The sequence below is a fragment of the Osmerus eperlanus genome, chromosome 19 (genome assembly GCF_963692335.1).
Source record: "Osmerus eperlanus chromosome 19, fOsmEpe2.1, whole genome shotgun sequence".
NCBI lineage: Eukaryota > Metazoa > Chordata > Actinopteri > Osmeriformes > Osmeridae > Osmerus > Osmerus eperlanus.
In genome coordinates, this window is record NC_085036.1 from 11,231,500 (window position 1) to 11,246,107 (window position 14,608).

The following is a 14,608-nucleotide window of genomic DNA, read 5'->3' on the forward strand; positions in this document are numbered from 1 at the left end:
CCACAGGGCTGGTCACATGACGCCACAGGGCTGGACACATGACGCCACAGGGCTGGTCACATGACGCCACAGGGCTGGTCACATGATGCCACAGGGCTGGACACATGACGCCACAGGGCTGGTCACATGACGCAGAGTCAGCGTGTGAAGCTTCAGAAGCTGTAGTGACAAGATGAAGTTCAGTCTGTAGAGTCCATCTATGGGTATTTGACTATGGAGTGGTCAGGCTCCCACAATGCAATAGGTGTAAGGCTGGTTGGGATTACTCATCCAGTATTTAAAGATACTGCCCTTGCCGGGTTACACAATGCTATATCGGGATGCGTTGCTCACCTATGTGCCCACACAATGCTGCATTAAGAAGTATGATTGACCCCTCCTAGTTTCTCTGTCTGACTGAATTTCCCTGTTTACATAAAGATATGAGAGGTGCCAGCACACCTGCAGAAACTAGCTTGCAGACTAGCCGACTTCCATCTCAGGTTAGGAGACATGGCTGTCCAGGGATGAACACATACACGTCTACACTCCTGGTCTACGCTCCCAGATGAGGAGCCCCTCCAGTCCCAGTGTGAGGACCCAGTCCAGCCCCTCCAGTTCCAGTGTGAGGACCCAGTCCAGCCCCTCCAGTCCCAGTGTGAGGACCCAGTCCAGCCCCTCCAGCCCCAGTGTGAGGACCCAATCAGCCCCTCCAGTCCCCTCCAGGGACAGAAAAGGCCTTGGCTCTGTTCTACAGAGAGACAGAAAAGGCCTCGGCTCTGTTCTACAAATAGACAGAGAAGGCCTCAGCTCTGTTCTACAGAGGGACAGAGAACGCCTCAGCTCTGTTCTACAGAGGGACAGAGGAGGCCTCAGCTCTGTTCTACAGAGAGACGGAGAAGGCCTCAGCTCTGTTCTACAGAGGGACAGAGGAGGCCTCAGCTCTGTTCTACAGAGGGACAGAGGAGGCCTCAGCTCTGTTCTACAGAGGGACAGAGGAGGCCTCAGCTCTGTTCTACAGAGGGACAGAGAAGGCCTCAGCTCTGTTCTACAGAGGGACAGAGGAGGCCTCAGCTCTGTTCTACAGAGAGACAGAGAAGGCCTCAGCTCTGTTCTACAGAGGGACAGAGGAGGCCTCAGCTCTGTTCTACAGAGGGACAGAGAAGGCCTCAGCTCTGTTCTACAGAGGGACAGAGGAGGCCTCAGCTCTGTTCTACAGAGGGACAGAGGAGGCCTCAGCTCTGTTCTACAGAGAGACAGAGAAGGCCTCAGCTCTGTTCTACAGAGGGACAGAGAAGGCCTCAGCTCTGTTCTACAGAGGGACAGAGGAGGCCTCAGCTCTGTTCTACAGAGGGACAGAGGAGGCCTCAGCTCTGTTCTACAGAGGGACAGAGGAGGCCTCAGCTCTGTTCTACAGAGGGACAGAGAAGGCCTCAGCTCTGTTCTACAGAGAGACAGAGAAGGCCTCAGCTCTGTTCTACAGAGGGACAGAGGAGGCCTCAGCTCTGTTCTACAGAGGGACAGAGAAGGCCTCAGCTCTGTTCTACAGAGGGACAGAGGAGAGGCAGACACAGGACTTGTGTGTTTTTACTGATCTCTCTCTCTCTCTCTTGCTCTCACTCTTCCATCTTTCTCTGTCTCTCTCCCTCCCCCCCTCCATCTCTCTTTCACGCTTTCTCTATCACACACTTACACCCACACACACGTGAGAATACACACACACCACACACATGCACAGGTATAACCATCAGCAAGTCACCAATAAAAGTTCAATAATAACAGCAAAAAACACACATACACTCAGTAATCCAAAAATGTATACTTTGTTGCTTACAAAAAATACATTTCAATCACAGGCTTTCAGCTATAGCGTGAGTTTTCAAACATTGAGTTCTTAAAGATAATATTTGCTTCAGACAATATTTTATCATTTATGATTTGATATTGATCGGATAAAGAGCCTCTTGGAGTTACTTCGCTGTGTGTGTACACAATTGATTAGTTAGTTTATGGACACAGTGGTCTCTCTGAATCCAAACTTTGGTCAGGAAAGAATCTAGATGCGCTGCCTATATGCTGTCAGTTCAGTACATGTGCATTTCCTCGTTTTATGTAGTTACTTTGCGGTAGTGACAAGGTTTAGGGAGACTTTGAAAAATGAATTTTAATCCACCCACCCGGTGCGTCTCTAACGGTCGCATCTGTTAGATTTAACATTGACGTCACCCGAGAGCGTGGAGCCCTGCGCCGCAGTCGGTCCTGAGATGAATGCACAATATTTAGTCCACCTGGTTCTCTCGCTCCACCCTGTGGACGCACTCAGCCAGCACCTTCCTGTGTGAGAACTTGTTGGTTATAGCTTCACATTCTTCGGACACTCGAAACCGCTGGTATGTTTCAGAAGAACTGCAGTTAAATGTTCTACTGCACGCACGTGTGAGTGAATGGGGAGGGGAGGGCGCTAAGAAGCAGAGCATACATCCATTTTCGCTTATTTAATCGACTCTATATTGGAAAATGGAAGGATTGTCTTGTGCCCTCCATCCATAAGACACCGTTGCTGTGTTCTCGCTTGTTGCTGCTTCAAGCCCTCAGTTGAAATATGAATGCGCCCATAGACAATGACACAGACCTTGTAAATGACCTTGTGTGTGTAATCATTTGTATTGTTGCCTTAGATACTGTTTTGATATCGATATTTGGCACTTAGCCTACTGACTTAGCGGGATGACAAACGATTAGCATCAAGGAAACGCTTAATAGGAGCATTTCAGCACCACGGGCAGTTACCTTCAGACGTTTTTCTAAGTGCCCGAGGGGGGGCGCCATTACTGCACTTTGGTCAATGTAATGAACCTTAGAACAATCCAACAGCACACTGCATAGTTTTATCTACTGCAAACGATGTGGGCTTCTTGTTGTAGAAATGTAGATGTATGGACAATAAATGTCTTGAATGGTGTGTGTTGTAGGCAAACGAAGACAATCATTCAGGTTTTATGAAGGTGGTGGAAAATCTGGTGAATTAGCCTTACATTTTCCTGCTGCCTTTGATTCATTTGGTAGTATAGGATTCCGTGGCAATATACAATTTCAGCGGCAGTTGCGCAGTGAATACAAACTTTACGGTTGTGCGAGAAGAAGGAGAGAGATGGGGGCGGTGGACTGATTGGTTTATTGTTTAACTTGATGAATGATTCTGTGTAAACCCAAATGCGGAACCGGATTGACAAAACCTCAACATGGTCAGAACAAAGTTCACTGATAAAATGAACACAATCTGAAGTTGAACGTCGGATATGTAGGTTGAGTGCCACGTTCCGGCTGGGTACCAACCGCGCATAGTCACCTGCATCCTCCCCACGGTTCTCCTACCCTCCCTAGTCTTCATCATCGCGACTCTAGCGGTGGACCGGCGTGGTCTAGTGTATGGGGTTTGAACTGATGTCTCCGCCTGTTAGGAATTTAAAGTGCCTCTCTCCAGTGATGTGCCAGTGTAAGGTCATCTGCAGCAACCGGACTCTCTCTCTCATGTTCGGTTGCAAGGTAAGCTCAGGCTGATGATCATGCCGTACATGCTTTTTACCGATATAGCTATAGGCTACACAGGTTGACTAACTAGTGTAACGGTAAATTTTTATTTGAACAGTTTTCACATCGGGCAGAGAGCAAAATACGTTAGACGGTTGGAAAGATGAATGAGTACCTTTAGTGCACGTGCCTTTTCACCGTAAAATGTGCGTGTTTTTTTTTTTTAAACCCATATACACATACATATAGGCTAGCCTACCTTCTAACCCTTTCGTTGACACAGTGAAAACGCTGACATCGCCCTCTTTTTTGAAGGTAGCCTATAGTCTACGCAAGTGTTTTTAGACAGATTTGTAGAAATGTCAGCCTTGGTTTGGTAATTTGTCTTATATTGCCTATCGCATGCTTATTGGTACTGTTACTGAGTTAACTTAAATGTATAATACACGACCAGGCGCCCGATTTCCTACTCTACAGTTGCCTGTTTTGTATGTTTACGTTCAGCCCGTACCAGTTTTCATGGCAACATTTAGTGGCATTTCCATGGACCATTCATCAACTAGCTCCTTGATGTGTGGCATGTTACCATATGCTCGCTCCAAGACATTTGTCCATTAGATAGGCTGCTGGTAGATAATATAATCAATGACGCTCATATTTCCATCGTTTAGAACAAGGGTAATCCAATCAGTACGAGCTACACAATGGCTCTCAACACCTATACCGTGTACTTAAAGCCCCCCAGCTTTGCGTTCCAGTAAAGGATATTCGTGTTTCTCCTTCTAATCCTAGAGGGCTCTTGACCTTGCCAGATCCAGTTTATTGATGAGGAATACTCTGAAAACATCCAGTAATCTGGTTGTTCACACACTTGGTTTTCAGCATATTGTATCTGCTGTAAACAACATGGTGTGTACAGAGAAGTGTACATCAGATTAGTCTGTGAAGATGTCCCTGCTCTCTTCCCTGGATATGGAAGAGTTCATTCATTCAGACGTAGGCTACGAATCTGTTTGGTGGACGCCACATATCCATATGCTATCAATGCTTTTTGTCACATCTTATTGTCCCTTCCTTGGACATTTTCAACAGCTAATACAATGAGTCCCAGAAAAAGGGTACTTTTCATCAGAGGACCCAGAATGCCAATATCCTCCCCTCCCCCATCCGTTTCAGGTGTTTCCGGCATTGCAGTCTGCTCAGTGTCCCCTTCCACATGGCACTGAGTCTTGACGCTGCTCTCCCTCACAGGCTGCTCTCCCTCACAGGCTGCTCTGCTCACAGGCTGCTAGCAGTGTGCAGCTAAGCCTGCTCTGGCCCTGCCAAACACCCAACATGCTGAGACCAAGGTGTTCACCACTCCCTCCCTGGTCTGGCCAGTCAGACTGAGTCTCCCCTCTGGCTAAGAAGTATGTGTGTGTAAGTGTGTGTGTGTGTACGTGTGTGTAAGTGTGTGTAGAGTCCCACTAGTTCTCTCCTATGTCTCTCAGCTGTTCTATACCTTTTGGAAACAAGTGGCAACAGAGCTCAGAGCAGATTAAAGCATCCGCTGTCTGTCGCCGATGTGGAACCTAGCTTCTCAGGACCAGCTGGGGGGGTGGGGGGTGGGGTGGGGTCATTCCTGGTGGTTATGAAGCTGCCAATCACACCTGTGGTAGAGTCGACATGTGCCTACAGCTGATGGTTGGATGCAGACAGGAAATCTTTGCTGAATCCAAAGAGAGGTGATGGAACACACACACACACATTGTGTATTATTAGTGTGATTGTTGATCCCTATACCTTAGCTTGGTCTTTCAGTTTCACGTGGTGGAGACAATATATGTAACACGAACCTGTTCTCACCCACTGCGTTTTCAGGATCTGGTTTCCCAGGAAGACTAGGTCATTGGTCCCCTGTCTGTGTGTGGCGTGACAGTAAGAACTCTATTACTGGTCATCTCCCAGGGTGATCGTCAAGGTGACACTTCCCACTGATAACATCAGTCAAACACTTTCTCCTCCCCAAAAAAACGTTCCCCGCTAACTCTGCTTCCTCCTCTAACACTATCCACTTCCTTCTATTGGTGGGGGTGGTCAGGTGGTGTAGGTGGTTGAAGGAAGCTGGCATGCACACTGCTGTGCTGTGCTTTATTGAGGTGTATACATATTCATGTTACAAGAAAAGAGTTCAAATGTTGTACAAAGATGATTTTTTTAAATGTTGTCTTTGTTTTCTTTCGCTGTTCTGTGTCACTGCTTGGTCCCAGAGAGTTGCGTTGGAGGAACTTGGTGTTGCAGGTTGAAATGGAGCAAACTGTCCCAGTTATGAATGATTAAAGACTGAGAGATCGATCAGCGTTCGACCCAGTGTGGGGATCAATGCTCGGCACACCCTGGGAATTCGCTCATGGGGTCTTTACCGGAAGATGGCCAGGTCACGGTGCTAATCACCGTGGACCCAAGGCCTCACCGTCACTCTGCCTGATAACCAATCAAACAATCGATAGCGACAATCCATAGTAACTACTGTATAGATTATGATGGAATAGAATAGAATACCCTGTTTAGAATTGTATAATTTATTGTTCATGCTCGCTGGTGTAGCAGCCGTCTGAGCGCACATTTCCCCTGGTGGAATTTGACCTATTTCTGCTGCTGAGTTTCTCGTCTTCAGTTGGAGACTGTGCCGAGCTTCTACTGTCATCTAGTGAGGCCAGCCGTCCTGCACATGGGCTCCCCCGTAGTAAATAAGGAGGGGCTCGTTCAACGAGCGCCACCTTTCTTCTATCTCCCAGTTTTCCACATCTTTGCATTTCTCTCTCCGCCGCTCTCCCCCTCTCCTCCTCTCCCTGCTGCCACATCATCCGAGCTGGCCTCGCTCCTACACCGGCCTCATTACATTATTGAGTGAGCAGCAGACTTGTCCGAGCAAGGGGTTGAATCAGGGCCAATGTGTGGACTAGTGAGACCCAAAAAATGTCAAAGGGTCATTTGAACAAATGGGGTAAAGCCATAGACTCTTATATGTGCTTATATGTGGAAGTTTTGCTTTTCTAATTTGCTTTCTTTGAATAAGTCTTAGACTCTTTCGTTTTGTGTTGACCAGTGGAGATTAGATTGAGAGTCTGTGTGGTCCAACCCCAGCTTCAAGGCTAGGCCTCACATGACAAATCTCAGTGATTGATTTATGTCAGTGGTAAGCAGTAGTTGGTTCAAAATGACATCCAGATTAGCTATTGCTTCACAATCACACTAAGGAAGAATAGTTCAACTGCTGCCATGGCTTTGTGATTGAAGCCAAATCCATTTTGGTGTCGTCTCTAATAACCTCTGATTAGAAAAGGTTATGTTATTGAAATTGTTATCAATACATTTTCAGTCCTCTATTAATGTATTTTCCCTCATGTTCTCCTTTTTTCTTCTCTCTCATCCATCCTTTCCGCCGCAGCTCTGGAGAGATCTTTCTCTCCATCTCCTGTGACTCCTGTTTCTTCCCTCCTATCATCCTCACTTTCTCCTGTCCCATATTTCCTCCTTCCTTTCTTCTCTGAGCTTACCTCCTCTCCTCTGTCTCTCTCTCTCTCTCTCCTATCTCTTTCTCTCTCTCCTATCTCTCTCTCTCTCTCTCTCTGCTGTGGTCTTGCTGTCTCAGTGTAATGTGATCCAGCACCACTGCTGACTGGCCCCTGCTCTGGTGCTGCACTCTCTGCTCTGGTCTGGTTGCTAGGCAGCTGATCTGAGACCAGCCTCAGTGCTGCGTCTCCCTCCCTCTCTGCCTCCAGAAGGAGGAGGTTGGGGGGTGGTGGGGGTTGGGGGGTGGTGGGGGTTGGGGGGCGGTGGGGGTTGGGGGGCGGTGGGGGTTGGGGGGCGGTGGGGGTTGGGGGGCGGTGGGGGTTGGGGGGCGGTGGGGGTTGGGGGGTGGTGGGGGCGGTTTGTGGGGGTGGAGGGAGCACCGTGACACCCATCCTAATTCCACGCTCACCACCGGGCAACATTCAGATAACCCCTAGAACATCTGGGGCTTTTGGAGAAAAAGGGCTCCCCATCTGCAGTGCTGCAGAGCCTCCCTCAGCCAGGGGGGGAGGGGGAGTGTGGGGGGTGGGGGTGGGGGGGGGATCGGTTACACGAGCAACACAAACAAGAACCTCCGAGGACCGGGGGAGCAGGTCCGCTTCAGGACGGCTCCTCCTGACGTGCACGTGCGTGTGTGGACGCGCGTGCACGTGTTGGCTCCGAAACGCTGCGCGTCACTGTGTGTGTGTCATCCACCTAGCTGAGCATGTAGCTCACGGTGTGTGGTGAACACAGTGGGCTCTTGGAAGGTGGCCCAGGTGTGGGGTGCTATACGGGAGCAGGGGGATGGGCTAGGCTGGTTAGAGAGCGCGCCACAGAAGAGCTACCATGAGTCACGGCTGCTTTGTGTTCTGGCGGTGCTAGGTAACCGTGGCTTATATCATCGCGCTCCATTCCCAGTTAAGGTTCCCTTTTTCTTCCCTGTGTGTCTCCGTGAGCAACTGCCTACGGATTGTTCGGGTGGGCGCCACGAATGTTCTGTTCTTCGAGTGCAAGCCGACCGCCGCCCGCTGGGGCCGGCGTTAGCCCGCGAGGCGACCGCCTTTGTCGCGAGCGCCATCGATCCAGACAGACGTCGCTCTGCCCGAATGTTCACCAAACTGTTTATTGTTAATGTGGTCGGCACCTGACACGTGAGACCAGTTAGCAGTAACACCCCCTCCCTCCCCCCTCCTCCCCTCCCCCCTCCCCCTTGTGTGTGTCTCTCTGTAGAAGTACAGGTACCAGGATGAGGAGACCCCCCCCTTGGAGCACAGTCCATCCCACCTAGCTCCAGGGAAGAGCGCCGAGATGCTTCACATGAGCGACAAGAATCTAGCCGCTATGGAGGCCATGCATGGATACACACCACACACTCACATCTCCCCCATCAAGGTAGGACACACACACACACCACACACTCACATCTCCCCCATCAAGGTAGGACACACACACATGCCCAGACACTGGTCATACTGTATGTTCCCTCAAGGCTGGCCAAATATATACAGTACACACACAAACCATTAAATATGCCGCGCGCCTACAACTCTCAATTAAGGTGGGACAAACACAAATCAATCTCCTCCGTCAAGGTGAGGCGTTTAGCTCGCACTCCAACACCGCTGAACAGCGAACGATCAATCAAGGTTACAGACACGTTTCATACAACAAACCAGCGTGTCACTCATGTCTGCCGAGCGCAGTGTAATGCACCTGCACGGTTGTACTGGGTGTCATGTCACTGCTAAACCCCAGACACATGGTTGTGGAACACACAGTACACTGCAGACAGATAGACAGTTCAGAGGAGGAACACAGAGCCTAATAGAGCGGGATGTTCAAAAGGCCCCTTGGAGGGGAGTCCTTGACCCTGTGAACAGGCCTGTGTCTGGTGGTCCAGTCTCACCAGGGCCCTGGAGGCTGCCTTCAGACGGCTAGGAGTGAGCCGGACAGATGTTTACAGACAGGCCGACTCCCTGCTCTCTTCGCCTGCTCTGAGAAGGAGCGATGGGGGAGGCAGGGGAGGCTAGCATACAGACAGCGCTGCACTCAAACCCTCGGGCACGCGGCCAAAAGGGACATCTGATTTGAGCAGCAACACAAGCTCGGTCACCTGACATGAAGTCCATCAACGCATGCAATATGTACAAATGAAAAAGATTGATGCGCCCGTTACATACTTCCACCGCTGTTACTGGACACCTGCCTCCATCTCTGATCCATACTCTCTCTCTCTCTCTCTCTCTCTCTCTCTCTCTCTCTCTCTCTCTCTCTCCACCCGTGTGTGTCTACATTTCCTCGCTGCGTCTATCACTGTGGCTCGTCTTGGGAAGCATACATTGCCATTTCTCTCTGTAATCAACAGTCACAGCAGTGTGTTTGTCGTTTATCCTTTGATTGCCTGTCTGATTTGTCTGCGCTGCTGGAATACTGAACACGGGAATGCTGAAAGTATTCCCTCACAAAGGTTGAATTTTAAACGCAAGTATGAAGATGTCATGCGCGAATAAGATTGGTACAAATCCATTATTTAACATATTATCTTGTTGTTTTCCATCAGTCACGTCAATTAAATATTGTCATATTTCCGGGACAAAAGAACCCTATTTCATGCACGTCGTTTCTCAGATTTCAAGGGAATAATGTGACCTTACTGAGGCTATGTCGATGATGTCACAGAGGACTTCTTGTAATCATAGCTTCATCATTACAAATGATCTCACTTTTATCATGATACATAGGATTTTTATGACATTGCCATTATTCCATGACAGATTATATGTCAGTGACCTCATACTGAGATTGATCTTGTATGACATCATGAAGTAAACAGCATGCCTGTTTGTTAAATGTGTTTGTGGAGATTCCACATCGGAAGGTCCTTCTGCTGTTAATGCCAGTGTTTACCTTACACAATACTTACTTATTTAGGCAATCCTCAACCTTTCCAAAACAATGGGATGGTTAAGAATAGAATACCACTGGTTGATATTAACAACTGTAATGCTAGATATTTTTTTGTTCTGATTGAAGTAATGAGTGTTATTTGCATGCATTTGAGGATCATGCCATGTCTCTATTTCTGGAATACTGCCCTAGTTTGTTGGCTTTGCTTCCAGAGTTGATTCCAGTATAAAGGTCCTTTGTGTTTCTGGCCACTCAGTTGAGACGTGTTTTGCCCCCTCATGTGTTGGAAAAGAGCAACTGCCTCTCTTTCCAGACTAGTGCTGTGGGGCGCTTCAGTGGAGCTGTGTGGTGATTCACCAAGAAACATGGAATAGAAATGTGTGACATCATTGGTGATGCCGGAAACGTGATCAGTGACGGCAGTGGTGATGATTCTGAGAAGGATGATGTACTGATGAGTACTTCTTCAACAGGAAGTGATGCCATGCTTCCTGTTTTATCATGTCATGTGATAAAAGTCCTCCAGCCAACCCTGGGTTCGATCACTTGTCTGTCCTCCCTCCATCAAAGGGACTGTATATTCTGTGTGGTCACCAAATTCCCTCCGCTCTTCACCCTCTCTATCATATCTCTATACCTCTCCTCCCCCTTACTGTCCTTCCCCTCTCCTCTACACCACCCTCTCTCTCCACCTCCACCCTCTCTACACCTCCACCCTCTCTCTCCACCTCCACCCTCTCTACACCTCCACCCTCTCTCTACACCTCCACCCTCTCTCCACCTCCACCCTCTCTCTCCACCTCCACCCTCTCTCCACCTCCACCCTCTCTCTCCACCTCCCCTCTCTACCTCACCCTCTCTAACACCTCCACCCTCTCTCTCCACCTCCACCCTCTCTACACCTCCACCCTCTCTCTACACCTCCAGCCTCTCTCCACCTCCACCCTCTCTCTCCACCTCCACCCTCTCTACACCACCCTCTCTCTACACCTCACCACCCTCTCTCTCCACCTCCACCCTCTCTCTCCACCTCCACACCTCTCTACCACCTCTCTCTCCACCTCCACCCTCTCTCTCACTCCACCCTCTCTCACCTCCACCCTCTCTACACCACCCTCTCTCTCCACCTCCACCCTCTCTACACCACCCTCTCTCTCTTACCCACCCTCCACCCTCTCTCTACACCTCCACCCTCTCTTTCCACCTCCACCCTCTCTCTCCACTTCCACCCTCTCTACACCACCCTCTCTCTACACCTCCACCCTCTCTTTCCACCTCCACCCTCTCTCTACACCTCCACCCTCTCTCTCCACCTCCACCCTCTCTCTCCACCTCCACCCTCTCTACACCACCCTCTCTCTACACCTCCACCCTCTCTCTCCACCTCCACCCTCTCTCTCCACCTCCACCTCCCCTCTACACCTCACCCCTCTTCTGCACCTCACTCATCTTTCTCACCCCCCTCCCCCCCTCCTCTACACGCCTCTGCCTTAACAGTAGTTACCCTCTGCCCTCTGTTGTTTTGCAGCCAGTGTTGATGTCGGCGGGACACACTCCTATGTACACCTCTGCTGTTTCCACACTGGTAAGAGCGCAGCGCCCCCTGCTGCTCAGCGCAGCCTCCGTCGCGCTGTTTCCCTGTTGCTGTCGTTGTCAATACTGTCACCATCATCGTCGTCTTCATCTCCACTGTGTCTGAGCTACATCATCACCAGACTGCTTTGTGACTGGGAGTCAGACGTTGTGTTGTCATCATGTCCTAGATGGATTGTGAGGTCATCTGTTCCGTGGTCATAATGTGGTCATGCCAATACTGCCATGTACTGTCGCCTCAAGATTCTACATTGTTGCGACCGATGCCTTTTTCCTTGTTGTGAATAATGTATCAATGCTTATCAGTCTTCATATCTGAAGACTATTGTATTCACTGTATATACTGCCGAAGGTTGATTAGAAACACCATACAGTCTATGACTAGACGACACCAGGGGCTTATCTACTAAAGTGTGAATAAGAGTTCCAGACTTATCTTGTCTGACTGGGTGACACCTGGCTGGGAAGAGAAGCAAGCGAAGGGCTAGTTAATGATCATCTTCAGGACATGCTGATGATGGTGAATAGAACGAGCAGGCTTTCGGACTGTGCTGCAGTGACACAGTCCTACCAGTAGGTGTCAGTGTTCCTCTTTGGAGAACTGCTCTTCATAACCTTGAGAAGATGGCCACGCTGGATTAATCACTGTATCTTTAAATGATCTGTCTTGGTTTTATATGACCAAGCAGTAGCTGACATCTACTGTGATTACACATCATTTCGAAATTGTCAAGATGTATTAACCCTGAGAGTATTTGCATAAGGTGGTTAGAAATAGCAAGAGCAGAGAGAAATGTATAAGGAACATTATTAGGTCTCTTTTTTCGAACATGGTTGTGTCTGTTTGTGTGTGCATGTTTCCCACAGTGTATGTGTGTGTGTGAGAGAGATAAAGAGAGTGATAGAGAGAGTGAGAGAGAGAGAGAGAGAGAGAGAGAGAGAGAGAGAAGAGAGAGAGAGAGAGAGAGAGAGAGAGAGAGAGAGAGAGAGAGAGAGAGAGAGAGAAAGAGAGAGAGAGCGAGTGTGATAGAGAGAGACAGAAAGACAGAGAGAGTGGGTGTATGGGTCTGGAACGCTCGTGGGAATGTGATGCTGCATTGTGCAGAGAGATCCTTAGGGATTCAGCTCCCCAGCTTGTCGGCGGTGATCCAGCAAATGATTCCATCCAGCGCACACACACAAGCACACACTTATTCTTTCCCACACACACACACATACTGTACATACACTTGCCCCAGCAGCTAGTTCAGTGAAAGTGTCTGGGTGTTTTTTTAGGCTTGTGGCAGGTGCGTGCTGCGTGACAGTGGTGTGTCTGGTGGTAGAGAGGTTCTCCTGTCCCGGCCTCATGCTTTATGGGTAATATCGCCTCAGGAAGAACTGCAGTGGGTTGGCATGGCGACAGGACGTCCTGGGCTGTCCTCCATTCCTTCCAGCAGATGACAGCAGCTGGGGGGGGGGGCTGGGGGGGGGGGCTGTTAGAGGTAGAAGGACTGGGAGGACTGGGGAGGCTGAGAGAGCTGGGAGGCTGGGGGGGCTGGGAGGCTGGGGGGGGCTGTTAGAGGTAGAAGGACTGGGAGGACTGGGGAGGCTGAGAGAGCTGGGAGGCTGGGGGGGCTGGGAGGCTGAAAGAGCTGGGAGGCTGGGGGGGGCTGGGAGACTGGGGGGGGGCTGGGAGACTGAAAGAGCTGGGAGGCTGGGAGGCTGGGGGGGCTGGGAGACTGAAAGAGCTGGGAGGCTGGGAGACTGAAAGAGCTGGGAGGCTGGGAGGCTGGGGGGGCTGGGAGACTGAAAGAGCTGGGAGGCTGGGGGGGCTGGGGGGGTGGATGTTAGAGATGGAAGGACCAGGAGGATCCTCCACTGAGCTGTGCTGAGGACGGGCCTCTGTCTCAGGTCAGTCCTTAAGGAGCTGTTTATGACTGAGACACGAGCGGGAGGCTTTAACTGCATTAGACTGATTGGTCATTACAAGGCAGTCCAACACTGTGCTGGTGTTTTATCGCCATTTTGAACCGAATCACACCCTCTCTTCCGGTACGATAGTGAGTTGTACTAATGAACCCCTTCCCCTCTCTATCTATGGCCTGGCTCTCTGTCCACAGCTCTATTCAAGGGCTGCTGCCAAACGAATCTGTCCACCCTCACCATGGCCTCTATGTGCTGGGTCCTAACCTCTGCCTGCCCTGCATGTCAGGGTGCATCTCCTTTTAGCCCTCTCCCCCCTCACGTCTCCTCTCCCTCTCTTCCTCTCCCTCTCTTCCTCTCCCTCTCTTCCTCTCTTCCTCTCCCTCCATGTGGACTCGCTCGCTTCATGCAGGGATTCCATTCGCATTTTGTCCTGCGTTAGCCTCCATCCCGCCTTCCTCCCCTGTGTCTCCCCTCCCTCCCCCTTTCTCCCCCCTCTCTCTCTACAGGCTATCGGTACTTGTATCTCCATTTTCTGCGTCTTCTTTCTTACTTTTCTTTAATAAATGTTTAAAACGTCCCTGCAGCTCCAGTGTAATTACTGTGCAGTAGCTGCCCGGGTCTTTTGGGAAAGTGGGGGTGGAGGGGGTGGGGGGGGGGGGGGGGGGGGCGTTCCAGAAGAGGAGCGTGTTGATAAGACTAGGTGGTGGAGAGAGGGGGTTGCAGAGGAAGCGGAGAGTGGGAGGATGGCTTGACTGGGCCCCGTGATGGTGACTGAGAGGAAATGAGGTAGAGGGCGCCTGTAGGGGCGAGGGAGACAGATAGAGAAATCTTATTACCAAGATGAGACTGTCAGCTTTGCATGTCCCAACTGAAATTCAGTGTGTGTGTGTGTAGGAGAGAGAGAGAGAGAGTGAGTGAAAGAGAAAGGGAGAGGGGAGAGTCGGATACAATGATAGAGATTTTGAGTTCTCTCCTCCTCTAAGTTTCAATTGTTGTTTGCCACCGGGGACCAGCAACACAATAAACAAGAGAAACAGCAATAATCCGAAGAGCATTATCCTGCTGTCCGCCTGCATCTCCCCCCACTGGCAGCACACCCCACGTCCTCCCTCTCTCTTTATCGCTCTTGCTCTATGTCTCTTGCTCTCTCTGTATG

General features: G+C 50.1%; 1 protein-coding gene across 2 annotated transcripts in view; it reads left to right on the forward strand.

Annotated features, from left to right (window-relative positions):
* The first annotated feature begins 3,327 nt into the window (after nucleotides 1–3,327).
* LOC134039769 (disks large homolog 4) overlaps nucleotides 3,328–14,608 on the forward strand; it is a 25,720-nt gene continuing 14,439 nt past the window's right edge. The window contains exons 1-3 of one of the 2 annotated variants that reach the window (XM_062485819.1): nucleotides 3,328–3,525; nucleotides 8,278–8,439; nucleotides 11,483–11,539. In XM_062485819.1, the coding sequence (XP_062341803.1) occupies nucleotides 3,409–3,525; nucleotides 8,278–8,439; nucleotides 11,483–11,539 (336 nt within the window). In that variant the 5' untranslated portion in view covers nucleotides 3,328–3,408. The remainder of the gene's footprint in view (nucleotides 3,526–8,277; nucleotides 8,440–11,482; nucleotides 11,540–14,608) is intronic. The other variant, XM_062485820.1, reaches the window with a different exon arrangement.